At 48.4% G+C, this 18,822-nt stretch overlaps 1 protein-coding gene across 1 annotated transcript in view; it reads left to right on the plus strand.

Annotated features, from left to right (window-relative positions):
* AFF2 (AF4/FMR2 family, member 2) overlaps nt 1–18,822 on the plus strand; it is a 276,581-nt gene that overhangs the window by 111,397 nt on the left and 146,362 nt on the right. The window contains exon 3 of the mRNA XM_004685860.1: nt 14,950–14,994. Coding sequence (XP_004685917.1) covers nt 14,950–14,994 — 45 coding nt within the window. The remainder of the gene's footprint in view (nt 1–14,949; nt 14,995–18,822) is intronic.

Here is an 18,822-nt window from a genome sequence, read left to right on the forward strand (position 1 = left end):
GGGGAGCAGCAGCCTATTTCCCTCCACACCTGGTACCAGCAGAGTGTGATTCTGACTCCCTGATGGTCAGCCTTGGGTGCTGAGGGTCGGGAAGGCAGTTTCTACACAGCCGAATAACTGGAGAGCAAGAACATCAGAAAGGTGTCAGCTTGGCCTCCATTTTGTGGGTTTTCTGTTCTTGTGCTAACACTGCTGTCTCAGTCTTGACAAGCACTACAGGCCACTAACATTTTTTTTTTTTTCAAAGAGATGATGCATTTGGACTCTTGTTTGGGTACATGGGGCACAACTTCCCCCCAAAACACACACTTCCCAACTGAATAAATGCAAGTCTGTAGCAAGATCTAATGAGGATTCTTGAGTTGCTTAATTGAAACGAAATGAATTCAGTTGAATCGAATGGAACCCTGAAGTAGTTTTCTGTCATGGGAATGCTTTAAGCTATTGTTATATAGCACATGACTATGAAAACTTGGCCTTTTCAGTCAGATAGACCAGAGATGAGTTGCCATTTGTACATTCCCAGGGCTGTGTGAGCATGGTAATACAGTTTTCCTGTCTACACTTCATTTGTCCTCATCTGTAAGTTAGGCACGTTAGAAAGTTGGAGTATATAATTGTCAGGGTCCCTTTTCTGTCAGGAGCCTGTCTGTGAGGTGTGGTATTCCACTGAGAATGAACCCACCTTGCATGTGACAGCATGTGGCAAGCTCATGCTGCCTGGCCCTTCTCCTCCTTGTCTTCAGCAGATTTAGTGTATTATGGTGAGAAGTGCGAGGAATGACCCTTCATACGGTGCGCCTCTTACTCCAAGTCACCTCGCTTCTGAGGACGGGAGGCTTCAGCTATCCCCCCATTTTTTGAACGGAACAATGAAAGTGAGGGGAAGCTGTGTTGAGGGGGGAAGAGTCCTTCAAGACAGCTGCCATGGCATCAGCAAGCACCTTTCAACTGAGGTTCACATCTCAGGTTCACATCTCTGGTTTTTTTTTTTTTTTGCCTTTTTTGTCAGCAGTTTGGAAATGGCTATAAAAAATTTCCCTCTCCTGGAGCAATTTTCCCCTCTCAATGTAGAGGGGAACCCTCGGTGCATTCATGAACTTGGCTCCTGATTTTCTGAGGCTTTCACAGAAAGTATGCAGGGCTTAAAGGCCACGGTGTAAGACAGCAGAGGAAACCCTGCATCGTCTTCATCAGTAGGTCGCTGTAACATCTCAGGCAAGTCAGAGAACCTTCTGAAGCCTCCTGTTTTCACCTTTGGAATGAAGTACATTCTGTCTTCTTTGCTCACATCACAGGGTTGAACAAATATGTGGGGTGAGGGGAGTGGATTACAGAGTCTTCTCCCATCCTGTCTGCTCCCCACACCCCTCACACTGTATCTTCTGGCAATAACAGTGGAACGTGCTTGGAATTGCACCCCTATGTCAATGCCCTTTGCTTTTTGTTTTCATATGCCATCTGGGTGCTATTCTTGGAGTCTTGAATACCTTCATGTCAAGGCTTAGGACACTGCACATGGGGTTGAGTTTTCATTTATAGAGAGAAGAAACTGAGAATATTAATAATTCTAGTTGGGAAGCTTATCATCACAGAATAGATGTGAGATGCTCAAAAACTTTGTAGTAGGATTGCCAAACAAAGGCAAAACAGTTACAAATTAATGAAATGTACTCTCTAGGTATTCCTAAATGCTAGACAAGGTAATTTCAAGATTAGTGTGATCATAGTAAAATTTAGTTTACAGTACTCTCTCAGCCCCAGAGCCTTGTGGGTACTCAATCAAATGCACTCTAAGTATTACTAATGGCATCATTAAATGGGTACACTATGTTAGATTTCAGAAGTCCTCTTCTTTAGAGTAATCCCTTTGAATGAAGATTCTAGAGATCTTTAAACAACACTATACAGTGTAATATGCATTGGCGAGTTTATTTATCTTGAATTGGGAGCTTTTATAGATCCTCTGTATGTCTTCACCACAAATCTTGCTTTCGGTGCTCATGGCATCAGTAAGAATAAATGGAAGCTGTAGACTCTGTGAAGGCCACTGGAGGGAATTTCCCCTTCTCCTAATATATCAGTGTCTCTTCGTGTCTGCTCCCGATGGGGTCAACATCCTCAGGTAAAGAAAGCCTTCCTGAGAGTGAATCGCAGTCCTGGAATAAATTAATGAAAGTCAGCATCTGCTGATCTCTTTGACGAGAAGGAATTCTTGCTGCCAACACTTAGAAACCACTAGAAGCAGTCTCCATTGGAAACCAGGTTTCGACTTGCTGCCCTTGGCTGCCAAAAGTATTGCCAGAGAAAAGGCAAAAAAGTAAGTTGAACTTTGAAATATAATTTCAATACTGTCGAGTGAAATGGCTTCATGCTCTGGCACTGCACCTTTGAGGCTTTAGGTTGATTCGCATAAGATAAAAATCTGTCTGGTCTGGCACTTGAAAAGGTCGCAAGCACGATGGATGTCTGAGCATCTCAGTCCATCCCCAAATCTTGATTAAAAAGGGAAAAAGTGAAGCACTACGATGGGAGTTTTCAAAATAATCTTTGTAGACCGTGTCATGTGCACATGCTTTGGCTTCAGGTTTACTGACTTAGCTAAGTTTAGAGTAGCAGTCACCTCGAATTCCACTGGCAGCTCTCACGTGATCGAGGCACTTTGGCTTTGGGGTCAGCACATTATTTTTGAAAATGACATGTAATTGTCACTGTTGTCTCCCTGATATTAAATTTTTTGAACTATCCACGTTTGAATGCTTCTCCTGAAATGCTAGCGTGGGCTGCCTGTCTCTTCCCATCTGGGAAATGCTTGCTGGGCTGGCTTGGCATGGTTACGCAGCCCCAGCAGGCTCTGTACCTGTGAAATGTATAGGTCTCAAATTTGGATTGGCAACTTCTGCGAATTAGAGATGATCCATGGCGACCACAGGTTGGAGGCTTGAAAGCCATTCACTTTGGGCAGCAGGCTGCTTTGAACAGACTAGAGTTGCTTTGGAGACGGGGTCCGGCCATGGGATAGCTGTGGAGAGCGAGGGGCCCCGCGTCGTGCACGCCGGGGAGCTGGCTGGCAACATCTTTTCTCCTGTGCAAAGTTCAGAGCAATGTTTTTCTCTGTAATGTGTCCATATAATAAATTACATCATCTTATGTCTTGATCCAAATAAACTCTACATGATCACCCCAATCCCCTGCAACTTCTGCAACTTCTGCAACTTCTGATTAGGGTTACTGTCACTGCCACTCACGTGGCTTTTCAAGCGCAGGCTGCCCTCACAGCCTAGGACATTTATTCTTCACCTTTGCTGAATTTTCCATGATGCTCAGCACGGAGTACTGAGATAGTGGGAAGTTAATGTCTGTTTTCCTTTTTGGGGTGATTCCTGAACAATGAACCGCCTTTCCAGGTGTGCAGATGTACATGAGCCCAACACACTGACTGCAGTCAGGGGGAGAAAGAGGTGGTTTTGCTGAGTGTATTTGATTTGTACCAGTAATGTCTGGTGACCATGCCTGGAGTAAACACGTGTGGAGTGGGAGTGCTGTGTTTCTCCTGTGTCCGTTCACAGCTAAGAAATAAGTAATTGTTTTCTGGGGATGTGAAACAAGCTAGGTTCACCGCGCCTTTCACAGGTGTCCACTCCCCCTCACCTTCACCGCTGGGCTCTGCAAACCCCCGTGGGCCACAGATCACTCACGGTGCTCTGTAGCCGACGGTGCAGTGAGCTCAGGCTCCACACTTTACACTGCACACACCTTCTTTCTGACATGTGCCGTGTCAAGGTCTATGTTTGCAGAGTGATTTTTTGGAAAAGTGCCGTGTCCTTCTGTGAGCCAAGAGTTTCCGAGTGTCCCATAAATGCTGGGGCCACCTCAAGTTAAGTGGAGATACTAAGTAAGGCCCAGGGGATGTTTAATATATAGGAACTTCTTGTATTTGTTGTATGGATTTCTCTGCCAACCAAAAAATGTAACCCAGCGCGGTGTTTTCAAATAGAAGCATCAGGGATGAACTCCAATTTTAGAGAAAAATTTCCTAGACACACATGTGGGCACTCGGGGTGGCAGGAGATGGGTAATCATGCCAGGTTGTTTAGCAGAACAGGAGGGATAAGGGCCGCGGTTGGGAATCATTATTTATAATCGAGCCAAGCAGTAATTCAGCCAATTCTCCCTTCTCAGATATGGCCTGTCTTCATGGTAATCAAACTATTACTTGGATGGAGTTTACTTATCAGGAGGCCAATTTGAGATTGTGACCTGAAAATGGAGGTTGTCTTTCAATTCATTTGAAATGCAAAAAGGGGAGACAACCTAGAGCTAAGGGCATACTTTTTAAAGCAAAATCAGGCACCTACATTGACCTCCTATTTACATTTCTTTGAGAAGAAAAAAATCACATAAAAGCTATCAAGAAATACATTTCACAGCAGGCAAATTAATTGGTTTTACAGTATTTGAATGGAGGGTTTGTCAAGTAAAACATGCCGTGACAGTTAATAGTGTCATTTGGAGCCAGAAAATTATTGGCTTATTTGTTATTGGATAAAAGGAAGGCAAACATTTTGTATTAGGAAGTTTTAATGTGTTTAAAATCCTCATTAGGGATTAATGGACATGCTTGCTTAGCATAGCGCCTCATTAATTTGAGGCTAAACAGTTACTTCTGGGTTTCAATCTCAGTGTTGTTTCTTAACATTTTTTTTTTTTTACTTCTCTTTAATTAGATCTTGCATTTGAGTTTGGTCTCTACGCCATTGGAGATGTAGAATTAATTAATGAGATTTATAAATCTAATGGAAGAGAGTTATTCTTAGCTATCGTTTCATTTCAGTGAGCAGTTAAACCACAGTGTAAGTGGGGGCAGATCTAAGAGATTTTAGAAGTATAGAAAAAATGTGAATGTCCCTGAATATATTTAGCAGTGTCACTTGGCATTAATAGATAAAAGTGTTTTAATTAGAGTTATAAATAATAGGGGAGCTGGCGAGGGTTTGGTTCTTTAGGCTCGTCACTGTCAGAGAAGGAACAGTGGTGGTGGTTTCTGCAGAATCACAGTGTCATCCACTGGCAATTAAGACAATCCTAAGTGCAGGGTTTAGAGAGTCGAGAAGGTGCCAAGTTCGTTGGAGGTTACACTGAGGGTGGAGCCACTTTCTAGCAAGTATATTCTGTTGTCACGTTTTTATTGAGGGCACGTAGGAGTACAACTTGTAAAGTCTATTCCAATTACGTTGCTATAAGGAAAATTTAGCTAGGAGGAAATCAAACAAATCTGGGTTTCTCCTTTTCTAACAGACATTTAAATCATGAGCTATGTGTTAAGAAAAATGTGTTCATTTCTTTTTCTTTTTTTTTTTAAGATTTATTTATTTATGCATACAGAACTGGGGTATGGACCAGAGTAGTGAGAGGATTCACCAGAGGCAGAGCGGGAAGCAGAACAGGCAGATCGACCAAGTCCACTGCTGAGGGGAGCAGCGGGCGGGTCAGGAGAGGTCTGCTGTGCCATGTGGGTCAGTTCCCTGGCCAGGGATCGAACTCACACCACAGTGGCTGGCTGGCAATAGCTTGATAGTGCTAAGACTCTACCCCTGCACCACCAGGGAGGCCACCAAGTCCTTGTATCGCTAAAGTCCATAAGTTCTTTAAAGAACTTAAATGCAAGATCTTGCCAATGCAAGATCTATTATAAAAAAAAATAATATTTTGAAATGCTTTCTGCTAACAAAAGTATAGTAAGTGTAGAACATGTATATAAATACAAAATGTTTAAGTGATTAAAATACTTCTTAAGACAGTTCGGAAGTGCCTTCCAGTGTGATACAGAGGAAAGATCTCCCTCTGGAGAATTGGATTGTTTAGGTTGTTTGCTTCCCTAGAGACAAAGCTGAGTTCATTTAGCCCCAGAAAGGAGATCCCTTTCCCCCCGGGACCATATTTGGCCCTGTGCCTAATTTCATGTAGCCTCGGGGTAATTTTATGGGCTGCACCACTGTGGGATCCCAGAAAATCATTACTTCTGCTCCTGGGCTCTCTGCTTATTCTATTCCCAAGAAGACTCATCGATTCGAGCGGTTGGAGAACCAGGAACTGTGTAATGAGCTCATCAGTGTTGAAAAGGACAGTAGCTGATAGCAAGGAGCGAAGTGTCGCCAGAGCTGCTCGGCCTCTGGCTTCCGGCCTCCGGCCTCCGGCATTCTCCTGCCCTGGTCTCCCAGCTCCTTCTATCCGGGCTCGGGGTGGGGTGGGGGGTGGAGGGAGAGCCCGCTTCTGTGTTTCACTGTACTCTCTCTTTTCCTTAAACATTGCCAGAGAGCAGCAAATCCGTGTTCTTGTTCTCCAAGAAAACTGTCTCCCTCCTTCGCTTTCTCCTCCATTGCCAGGACCCATTTTCACCATTCTCAGCTGATGACCTTGCTACATGCTTCACAGAGAAAAATAGAATCGGACAAGTACCACCTCATCTTCTCGTCTTTAATTTCTCCAACTCAACTGCTTACGTTCCTAGGCATTCTGCTTTCTGTCTCATCACAATGGAAGAAGTGTCCAGAAGTGTCTGTGCCCCTATTACAGGCCCTCTTTTGCAATTGTGTCCTGATCCACTCTCTTTCTCAAGGCCTCTGTTTTATAATCATCCACTTTCTCTTCTGCAACTCCTTCCCCTTCTCCACTGAGTTCTGCCCGTTGGTATATGAATATGCTTTAATATCACCCCTCTCAAAAGACAAACAAGTAACCTCGACCCTCACACCACCATTCCCTATTGCCTTCTTGCTCTGCTCCCTTTCACAATAGGAATTCTCTACTCACTCTCCCTTTCTGCCCCTCCGCCCATCGATGTATTCTAGCAACTTGGCATCCCCATCAACCCACTGACATAGCTCTGACCCAGGTTGCCAGTACCCTGGACCTCGTCAGCGCCAGCAGCCAGTCTGCCTCTGGAACTGACTGACTGGCCTCTTCCTTTTGGGCAGCACATTTGCCCACTTTGGGGCGGCCCTAGCCACCCCAAAGGAGTCGCGTTTGCCTGTGGAGCACGTGCCATGTGCTGGGCAGTGTGCTCCGCTCTGTGGGCTGCAGGAGGGACTGTAGGCGCACTTTGTCTCACTTTCAGTTTAGGACATGAAGTGTGAAAGGAGTTGCACATGCTCGTGCTGACTAGGCCTTGTTACAAACAGGCTGCCGCGTCTTAACCATGGCTGTACTGATCGGCATGACAACTAATCTGCTTTCCCTACGCACTTAGAGAGTGTCCGCAGGGGTGGAGGGAATGCACTTGGGATGTTCACAGTTTACACTGGTAATCCACAGAGAAAATAATTCATGCAGCGCAAGAGAGAATTGAATGTTAAAAGTGGTATACTACACAGAGTAAACTATTTTAATAAAGTAGGTGAATAAAACAGAATTCAAAAGAGTGCATTTTACCTGGCGAACAGTACAAGGTACAGTTGCTATTACTCTGAGACAAAATGATAAACATAAGATCAGTGGCATGTGGGAGGATGTTAATTTTGGCATAAGTTGCCAACTGCCCTACGTTGCAAAGAAAATGTCCATTATCCACTTACAGTTTCCATGCACCCTGCACACCTTCTGGACACTGTCTGGTAGGCCCTTCCTTGACCAGATTAAAAGTTGGTCTTCTCTGCCTGCCTAGTCTTTGTTCTGTTGTGCCTGAGAGCTACTGACACCGGCCAGCCAGAGACAGAATTGTTCCCGGTCCCAAAGCTGCTGAGCATGAGAGCTGGGACTGTTCTCACACCTGTCACCCTGCTGTTCTTTTCATTCCATGATAATACTGTGGCTCCCTGAAGTGGGATGGCTGGCTGTTGTGCTCGTCTGCTTGTCAGCTGCGGTCATGGAGCAATCAGGAGCATGTGGAAACTCACAACTCAACGTTTACTCTTCAGTTGAGGCAGCTCAAATGTAAACTTGTTTTCTCGCATGTCTTTTTATATATGTCGCCTTGCATGTTGTCCTATTAACGGTGGCCACAGGAATCACTTACTTCTCTCCAGTTTGGACAGCCTCCTCTTTAGAGATTGGGTGCCCCACACCAGCCTCCTCTGACAGTGACAGACACGCAGTGAGCGGGGTCGAGCGCAGTCAAGCATCGGCTCTTATATGCTGCTTGCTTTTAGGACAAAGCTGTGCACATAACAGAAGTGGGGCTGTGTGCACCCCAAGTGCACACAGACACCCAGAAGAGCACAGCTGGAAAGGCCTGTGGGGGCCAGTGGGCATCTGGGAGGCTGGCAGAGAGAAGTGGGAGGATGTGGCGCAGGTCTGAGCCACAGGGTTCAGGCGTTTGGTTCCAAGACTGGGGAGGGTGTCAGTCGGGCCCCAAAGGGCCTGACACACAGCCGGCGCAGCTTTGGCTCAGGTATGGACAGCTGTGGTGGCCAGATGACCTCGCTGCCCAGCCCCAGGGACCGGAGGCCGGGAGTCCTTGGCACCCTTGGTGCAGCAGGCACCTCCAGATCAGCCCTTGGTTTCTTAGGGGAAGATTTCCAGATGTGTACCTTGTTTTTCTTTAAGGTTAGAAGCCCCTCTCCCCGCTCACTTTTCCATGGAAACTAGTTATTAGACCAAATAAACGAACAGTGAGCTAATGGCTATTCAGAGCCCACTGAATTAAGCACTCTTCACTTGAAATTCCATCTGCCATTAGGTACTCTCAACTGATGACGGCCCTTCCGCATCTGCATTCCTGCTGCCCATACCTAATGCAATCAGCGAGGAGATGGCTCATAATGAAGCGCAGTGCCCGCCCTCCTCCCCAGCCGCCCCCGCTTCCTGCCTCCCTCCCTTACTTTACCCCCTCAAGCCCATCTCCAGCCCCGCGTTTGCCTTCAGTAAGAGCCACCAGATGGAGCAGCAGCTTGAGGCACTTTGCAGCACCGAGTAATGAGAAATGCCCACAGGATGTCATGGGGGCCGATTTCCAAGGTGACCAAACCATCTCCTCGGTGGTCCCACAAGTCAGGGTGAGGACACCTTGCCATCGACCTTCCCAGCGACTTAGAGTAGAAGGGTGCCAAGGTAAGCTGTACCAGGTTCAAGTGCCAGGCCTCAGTTTATCCCAACCTCACCACAGTCAGAAAAATGGGCTTTTTTATTTGAAATATTTATTATGCATGCAAGAACTGGGGTACAGGCCAGAGGTGTGGGGGTGAGAGGATTTGCCAGAGACAGAGTGGGGAGCAGAACAGGCGGATCTACTGAAATCCACTGCGGAAGGCAGCAGCAGGGAGACAGGAGAGGTCTGCTGCATGGTGTGGATCACTCCCTGGCCGGGGATCAAACTTGTGCTGCATGCCTGAGATAGCTTCACAGTGCTCTGCTTTAACCCCTTGTGCCGCCTGGAAGGGCCCATGAGTGGGCTTTCTATCCCCCTTTTGTAGATGGAGAGACAGAGGCATGCCTGGGCTCACAATGCAAGTTAGCCACAGGACTGGAAGTGAAATGAAGTCTCTCTAGGTCAGACTTCATGCTCTGTCCATCACCCTGCTATGTGCCCCAAAGAGAGTGAATGCGCACCACTTCACCCAGATAATTGCCACTGGACTTTTGTGTCTCGTCTCCCTTTGTAGTTTGAGTTCCGTGTGACGGTCTAGAGGGAGGCTCACTCTCCGCACTGGACTTTCCCTTTCTTTTCTCTGAGGAACGATGAGTGTGAGCTTGTTACACACGGGGGTGGACGACTATGTGACTTCCCTTGAAAGTTGGCCAGAAGCAGTATTTTCAAATAAACACCAACTCGGCGGGACACCCAGGACTGAAGCTGCAGTAACATGAAATGTGAAGGTGAGGCAGCTGGCTGCACGATGTAACTGTTGTGAGATCTTTTTTTGTTGTTTTTGTTTTGATTAAAGTTCTATTACCTGAGGACTTCTGTCTGCAGCTTATGTAATATTAACTGTTCCCGTTTAATCACAGACTCATGAATACCAACTAGGGTAGGGAGAAGAGGGACAGGTTACGGCGAGGCTGGAAAAAAAGGCACAGAGTGATCCTCAAGTGAACTGGTGTGGAGATTTCTGATTTAGAAATCTGGAACTCCCTAGCTGGAGGGGAGGGAAGGGACCCCCCAGACACATGCAAATAAGAACTTCAGAGGCTGCTGCCCCTCACTTTTACAAATGACCAGCAAGAGAAAGTCAAAATTTTAAAAAGATGAAGCATTCACTTGGGGGTTCAGTACCACCGCCTGGGGTTCCTTTTTATTATTAGCGAAGCTGTGTCACGGGCACCGCCAATCAGTCGAGGGTATAATGTGGCAAACTGTTGGTGAAATGCAAGCCTAGGTGACTGTGCCAGTCGCTGTGGAGCGGTGCCTGTCCCATGGCGTCTGACACTGCTGTCACCCTGCCCACTGGCACTGGCTGGCAATTAGAATTTTGCTTTTTGAGTTTCCCTTGATGAAGTCTGTGTCAAGGTGGAATATGCCTACAATAGGGGGTTTGGATTGCCAGGAGGTATGAGACAAGCTCAGGCTGAATTTGGGGGGGAAATGACCTCTCTTTCTTGCCATCCCTTAATAATGTACTGAAAGGCACGCTGGGGGTCCCGCAGGTTAGCCACGTGATCATTATTCTTTTAATGTTTCACATTAATCTCTGTGTTTTCTGTTAGCACGAGCTGCTGCTTCTGTCTCTCAATGCCACAATCAGGGTATTTTTGATGTCTTGTATTACCCTAATCGCCAAGAAGTATGCTCCAACTGATTAATTCCCAAATGATTAAAACATCCTATGCAATTCATTTATTGTTGCTGCAGTTAATTGAATATTCGATGATTTAAAGGTACCCTGATTATTCCCTAAGATCTGGGTTTATCACTGGGCAGATGATCCGCGTGGTCTCTCTGTGACTGCAGGGGTGGTGGCCACACTGTCACAGGCGGAGAGGGCAGACACTTGGCAGGGTGAGGTGCCCTCACCACCTGCCTGACATGCACCTGCCACCCGAGGCCGGAAGACCCCATAAGCCTAGCACAAGAGGGTCATCTGGGGCCAGGAGTGAGAGCACAGCCCCCCTGGAGTGCAGCCTGCTCTCTGCTTCCAGGGGAGGGGCGCAGAGAGGGGTGGAGAGGCGCCGCGGCGCTGAGTGGCTACCTTGTGCTTTGTGGACTCTGTGAATACTCAAGAGTGGATTAAACAGAGGAGAAGGTGGCTCCGGCAGGACGCGCAGCTTGGCGCCTCGTGGGGCGGCAGTTCTAATCCCAGTGTCGTCCCTTTCACACCTGTCCAGAATTACTGCGAGAGGGGTGTGTGAGAGAAGAGAGAGAGGAGTGGGGGCGGGGGAGAGCGAGAGAGGGAGAGCAAATGCAACTGGGCAAACTCAGGCCAAAGCCCCAGCTTGCTCCCAGGTGCAGTGACCACGAGGTCAGAGACTGAAGTGACCTCAGGTGGCCCCGCCACTTCTCGGCCATGTCAGATGTGTGGCTTCTCACTCCCCTCTGGTGTGAGGACGACAGTGGCGACCTCAGCGGCTGGGAGCTTCTGTGGGACCTGGCTGTGCCCGTGAGCCCGGTAGGTACCCTTTCCCAGCCCCCAGTCAGATGTGCTGTTTGATATTGTCTGTGTCCCGTGTCACTGTTTGTCTTCCCAAGTTGCGTGGAGCCTCGAAGGCAGAAATTACACTGTCCTCAGTGTCTTTAAACCCTTCCCCCTGGCATCATCCTGAGCCCAGTGTGAGCTCAATCAGGATTTGCTGTCTAAAGAAATAAATGGGAAAACTGATGAACAGCGGACAGGCAGGCGGATGAATGCGATCCTATTACCCTTGTCACGACCACCTCGCAATGTATGTCCCAGTGGGTCTCGAATTGTTTGTTTTCCAGACATTTAGCTCCCGGAGAAAGAGGCCAAGTCTCAGAGGTATTTGGCGCCTCTGCCCCACCCCAACCTGGCACTCTGCTAGGCACAGAGGAAGCGCGGCTGGTTAATTAGAAAGCGCTCGCAGTGCGGACACTGAGGCTCCAGTAGTTTGTGCTGCAGGGCGAGCAGGTGTGGGGCAGGACTAGATGTGTGTGTGCACGAGACTCCACGTGCATGCTGGGCTGGGCGTTTTCTGAGGGAAAGAAACCAGAGCCCTCGTGTGAATGCACGATGATTTGAGTGGCCTCATCTGCAGGCTCTATATCAGGGCTGCGTACTGCCCAGCCCAGCAAGTCGGCGTTAGGTTTGCGGCAAAGCCCCAGAGCCCACAGCTCGTTGTGTGTTGACAGCATGCCCCCCATAAGGAAGGGGCTATTTGTAATACCAAGTGGAGAGACGATATTTGCAGTTGGGAGCAGTGAGTCAGATCTTACCTTGAGAAGGCGAGAAGACGAGGCTTAATGATAAATAGAGCTGTGATGAGATTGGGATGCAGGGCGGAAGCCTGCCTCATGGGCGGCCTCTGCGGCTACACATCACGTCGTTGACCTTGGCCTTGGCTCCCAGAAAGCCGGTGAGATTTCCGGGGAGCGGGTGTTATGATTATCAACACTATTTTTATGTTGGATTTTAATTGTACATTTGGGAAAACGGGCACTCACTCAGAACGGTACTAAATACTGGTCTCGGGAGCGCCAGCTCTCCCAGCCAACCTCTGACTCAGGGGTAAACGTTCTAGCTGCTGAATCCTCTTTAATCAAGACATTCACGTTGATGTGCTTGTGCAAGGAAAGGAACACAAAACCTTTTCACTGTTCAGGAGGGTGCAGAGTGGACTGTGTGTAGCCCGTCCCCGGGCAAGCGAGGCAAGGTAGCGATGATATGGCAGCTTCAGGCCCTGCTGCAGTCATGTGACCTTTGGTCAGGGGGAGGCATTTGTTCAGAGTTCAAGAATTCTCTTGGAAATGCAACTGCTGGGGCAGTGACTAATGGGACCCACTTTGTTTTTCATGGTCAGACTACTCACTCAAGTTCTGTAACCCCAACACAGGCTGGGCCAGCATCGCCCAGTGCATGGCTCACAGACACTCGCAAGGATTGATAAGCGGCAGTAGCTGATAATAGGGAATCACAAAAATTACAAAGCCAAGAAGTAAGTGATCAGAAAGTCAGGGACATTCAGCTTAAAGCAATCACGGACGTGTCGGCCCCTTCACTGGCGTCCCGGCTCTCCAGGTGGGCAGGGGGATGCACCATTTACCGCCCTTAATGCACAGAGAACCGCAGGTTCTGTGGGCCTAGTCAGTGTCAGTGTCCATGCTCAGGCTCCTCGCATCGGTTATGCCCACACGTTACCTGTAGGGTTGTTCATTAACCCTTCTCTGGCTCCCCACTCTGTCTGTGGTTAGCACAAGCCTGGCGGCACAGGCCCCGTTCCAAATATATTTGTTGAGTGAATGATGGAAGGAAGAGAGGGCGGGGGAAGTGGGGAGGGAAGGAATATGCCAGGCCCAATCGCCTGTGGTTCCCTGTCAGGGTTAAGGCTCTCATCTTTCTTCCACTGTCCTTTCTCCTGATAGTACAGTATCAGTGTTGTCAGACTGGTGGTGTATGTTTTTAATTATTGAGGTAGACTGGACATATCCCATGGTATCATTTCACATGGACAGCACGGTGCTTTGCTATTTGTATTTATCTGTTTGTATTTATTACCTCATAGTTACACTTTTGTGTGTGTGTGTTCTGACGAAAACTATTACTGTCTGCTCTCCTGTGGGTGACTGTATAATTTATCATTCCAACTGGGTCATTTCCGAGGGTGCAAGGGGAGTCTAATTCTCCCAGGATAACAGTATGAACTGGAGCCACCCAGGCTAAGTCAGATGGATGAGGCCATCATTACGAGGGACTGTGCTCCCAGAGCAGGGTTTGTATGCGGCGGACAGCAAGGTACTCAATAAATACCAGCTGGAGTCAATGGAGCACAGTAGTGACTTTACAGCTAATTTATGATTTGCTGATGTTTCCAGCACGAACACCATATTAAGGCGCCATATTCTGTTCCCCACTTTCCCAGGTACAGCTTCTCTCTCTACTCAATCTGTCAGGGTAACGGGGGCAATGACTGTGTTGGCCTTGTGGAAAGCCCAGAGCATTTAGCCTCTAGGGCCGTGCGGGTCTTGCAGGACTGGCCCTTCCCCTGCCAAGGCTGTGAATTAAAGCAACCAAATGTTCTCCTTGGCAGAATGGCAGGTGGGAGCGAGCACACTGCAATTCTGCAGAAGGTGAAGGTGTGAAGGACAGAGTTAGAAGCCTTGGGGAGGTGGTGGCCTCTGTCTGACAAGGTGACGTCACATGCAGCAGTCCTGGACTGCCCCGTGGCTCACCTTTTGTTTTCAGCTCTCACTGACTCCAGTGCCCTGGAGGAAAGGGCCACATGTGGGACTTGGAGGAAGTTTTCAGCGTGGTCCTGCCTGTTGCTTGGATTCTGATTGATCAGGAAGATGTCACACTCGGCAAGATGCTCCCAGGACTCACTTTGTGTATTTGTGAGACAAGTGTGCCGCCTGCACTGGAGGTTAGTCAGCCTTGGTGTTCTGACTAAGAGTGGTTGAGCACTGACTGAGCTCCCAAGTTCAAACAGAACTCCACTTAATCGTACACAGCTTTCAAAGGGGTGTCCTCTTTTCAAAATCTGTGGTTATCAATAATATACTAGGCGATGTCAGGGAAGCCTTAAAGATCCGGAAGTTGAGCCCCCTCTGGCTAGAAGAGCAAAGTGAAGTCCAGAGTGATGGGGGAGGATGACTCATTGTCCCTCAGCGAATCAGTGGAAGATGACTCACTCACTCTACACCTTCCACTGTGGTCTTAGTGCTTCATGAGAGTAAGACAAACCGGCCATTTGAAGATACTGAGTGCTTTGTATTTAACAGGAAGCAACCCACTGGAGTGCAAAATTTACCTTCTTTACAGTTTTTCTTACAGAGAAAGCCATTGTGCAGTAAGTTTCTGATAGAAAAAACAGATTGTTGATTTTTTTAAATTTATTTTGTTTTAGGTAAGCCTCCCCAGTGATCCAAGCTGTGTTGAAGAAATCTTGCGGGTGAGTTTAAATGTTTATTTCTGTGCTTTTTACTAATGAAGACTTCTACCTGCTGACGCTGGTGAACGTAGTTACTGCCCTGTTTCTGCCTGTGTTACGTACGTTGAGGAAGCTTTGCATTCTAGTTCTGGGTCCTTCTGCCTGTATCTCAATTCTTACCCATTGATTCGGCATCTCTAATCAAGCTGCTTCAAACTCAGTGAGTGTCTGTCCCATTGTTGTGTCTTTCTCGACCTTTTTTCTTGAGGTGTGAATGGAGATGCACACCCTTTTTTTAGTAATATAATAATTTATTTTTACATCATTTTGTGCATTTTTTCATCTCAGTTGTAATCCCCATGGGTTTCCCATCACCAGGTCACCCTGGTGCCATCACCACAGTCCAGCGCACTTCCCTCCCCACACTGGTTTTGATTCCAGTCCCCACTCCACACCTGTAAAATGTCTCTGGTATATGGTTGTTCATTATTATTGTTATTTTCTCGCCTGGTCTGTTATACTCCTGATATGAGTGAAACCATCCATCATTTTTCTTTTTCTTTCTGGCTTATCTCACTAAGCATGATCTTTCCCAGCTCCATCCATGTTGCTGCAAAAGGCATGAGTTTCTCTTTTTTGGTTGCTGAGTAATATTCCATTGTGTATATGTTCCACATCTTTTTAATCCAGTCATCCACTTTTGGGCATTGGGGCTGCTTCCATGTCTTTCCAATTGTAAAGAAAGCAGCAATAAACATGGGGGCATGCACACCCTTTTTAAGGAAACTTTGTTTCAAGCATCCCACTGAAATACTTGGCCTTCTTGCTCTCAGGGACCTCAAGTCAGCTCTCTGGCCTTCCCTGACATGTTTGATGGCACTCGGTTATAGGGTGGTGGCCCCTGTCATGAGGGATGAGAAGCGGGAGGGTGGAAGGGAAGGGGGGAGTTCCAGGAAGTGTCCCGACCAGAGTGCAGTCAGGCATGGGAATGGCATGCAGGCTGTGACGAGCAGCCAGAATGGGCATGACCTCTCCCAAAGTGAACAGTGACGCCAAAGCGAACAGTTAAAGTCAGGCCAGAAAAATGCATCTCTGGGGCTGGCTGTCAGCACAGAGACATTTCTGTCAAGGCAGACAGCTTGTATAAAGGCCTCCCGAGATTCATTTGCTCAGTGGGAGGCAGTGTAGGAGTGTCAGGAGGTTGAGGAGGACACAGCTCCTCTTCCAGGATGCCCTCTTGGCTTTCTGTGCCAGCCAAAGAGAGAATGACCCTCTAGAGAAGAACGTTGCCACCATGACACCATCACCTAAGGATATGTTCCCGAAAGGTTGCCCGTCTGTTAAGTGAGTGCTGACTTGATGTGTACAATAAAGTGTGGGAGTGAATTCCAGTCCCGGTGCTCCCATTTGTCACTCCTGTGATTTGGACAGATGACTTCCTCTTGCTGAATTTCCCTTCCTGCCTGTAAATGAAGACAATGATACCTAATTCTCTCATAAGCCGCCAAGTGTATATAAAGGCCTGTTTGTCATATGATGAACAATGAGAAATCCAGGCAGCCTTTCCACTGGGGACAGAAAGCCAGCTACGTGCCAGTGACAATTCTGCACCCCCTTTCCAGAGTCACCCAACTTCCCTGAGCCTCCTACTGGTAAGATCCTTCTAGAATTTCAAACCCTATGAACATGCAGCTGAGGGAATGGTAAGGAGCAGAAGGCTATTTAGCACCTAGTGGGCCGGCCGCCTGCCCGCACCCGCTGTGGTTATTCACGCGCCTGTTTCAACCCGGGACACGGCTGTGGCATCTCAAAGCATGAGTCCAGTGCCTGTGAACAGACTTGGGCTGTCTCAGTCAGGCAGCTTGGCCACTTTTGCAACATAAGAAGCCAGCAGCATCTCAGACATCCGTGTCTGGGGTGCAGGGTGCGGGCAGATGGCGAGGGGCAGCTGTGGTGAAGTCCACAAGTGCAATGCACACTGGGCGGAGCTAGACCAAATCCAGCAAATCCTGCATGTGTGGTGGTGCCTTCCTAAAGAAACTTCCTCCTCTGGTCTCTGCAGCCATCTTGTTTTCCCAAGGACATCAGAGGTCTTTCCTTCACTGCCCAAGGAATGCCAGACCCACTTCCCAAGCCCACCTAATCGGCACACTTGGAATCCTCGACTTAGGAGCAGCTTGCCCCAGTGCTATGTGGCTCTCAAAGAGACTGGGCGAGGGAGCAGGGCGAGCACCTGTCAGAGGCTCGGGGCTGCAGTCTGCAGGAGAAGCCACTTAAGAGAAACAGTAGAATGTCATTTCAATGGGGAAAGAAAAGAAGCTGGTTGCCTTAATAATCTCATAAAGATAGCACCCTTTGAGGAACAACAAAAGTCCTGTCTTTTTTTTTTTTTGAAGGGCTATACATTGCATAGAATTCCTCTTTCCCCCCACGCCATTGGTGAATGGGCTTTCCTTTATTGAAGAACCACATGTTTCATTCCCCATGCCTGGAATAAAAACAGGCTTTGTGAAGTGTCTAGCCCAAACTTCAGGACTCATGCTTACGTTTTTACAGACTATGGCTCACAGGGCAGAGCGCCACGTGCTTAGCGTACATTCCTGCTGCTCTTAGCTTGTCGCCTTGTTGCCCTGCTGTGCGGGGTTTGGGGGTCACCTTTCCTTTTCGGCCCCCACCCCGCAGTGCTTTTCAAAGTCAGCAGCGTCAAGAGCAAGGTCATCTTTTCTCCCTCATGAAGTAGAGCTACTTGGTTTCTTAGTGCTGCGCTTTCACCTGCTGCGCCACCACGGAGGGCCCTGAGCTATTTGGGAGGAAGGCTCTAGTCCGGGACTGGAAGAAAGAGCACCTCCAGTCGCTCAGGCCTTCCTTCCCTCCCTGCTGGCTGCCTGGAGGCCAGTCTCTGCGGTCAGCACAGGGGCCAATTACTCACCCTCCACGCCGCCACCAGCAGCCAAGGGAGCTTTACAGTGGACGCGGTGTTTGCACATGGACCTGGAAACCTCTGTCTGTTTGCTGACACTTGCCCACCTTGCCATCCCCTCCTCCTGGTTTTCCCCTCTCAAGCCTGACAGACAAATGCAGGCAAACCCACATCATCTCCCATCAGGGCAGACTTCCTTTATGAACCGCGTGTAACTGTCCCTCCATCCATTCGTCAGGCCCCAGGCACGGGGAACACATTTGCCTAATGCTTTTTAGTTCGGCCCCCCTTTCTCAACGCGCGCTTCAAATGCAAACCATTTGGTTTCCTTTGTAGGTTCTTCTCACCCCGACACTGGCTTAGTTCCCCTTCCCCGGCGCTTCTATGGTCCTCAGGGCTTGGCTTCCTGCCCTCATGCCTGGCATGTGCTAGCGCAGCTGGCACTCATTTGACGCACTGCACAGACCGATTTCCCCAGAGCCACAAGCACCTCCCAGAGTGCCTGGCCTCATCCTCTTACAGTCGCCTCTCATTGCAGGGAGTGAGGCCCAGACACGCTGCAGGGTAGCACTGAAATAGAAACACCTCGCCCTGAGCTTTGCTTTCCTCCGGTTCACCACCCTCTTGCAAACCTATGCCTGGGTTTAAAAGCCTCTGAGTCAGAGGCTGGCCGGGCGGATGCGCTTCTTGCCCCTGAGAACCCAGCAGCGTAGCGCCAGTGCGCCCAACTGAGGAGAGCGTGCTTTCCGCCTGCCATTTTTTTTAAATAGTCTCAATTCTCATTTCAAATAAGAAAATAATAGCTGTAGCAAAGTACTATTTTGTGGCGGGCATAGCCCTGAAGCACATAATGCCATTTAATCTTCACGAGACCCCTACAAGGCTGTGTTACCAGTCACATTTTACACAGATAGGAAAGAGAAGAGCCA

Source organism: Condylura cristata, unplaced genomic scaffold, assembly GCF_000260355.1.
Source record: "Condylura cristata isolate star-nosed mole 26May11 unplaced genomic scaffold, ConCri1.0 scaffold00019, whole genome shotgun sequence".
NCBI classification, from domain to species: Eukaryota; Metazoa; Chordata; class Mammalia; order Eulipotyphla; family Talpidae; genus Condylura; species Condylura cristata.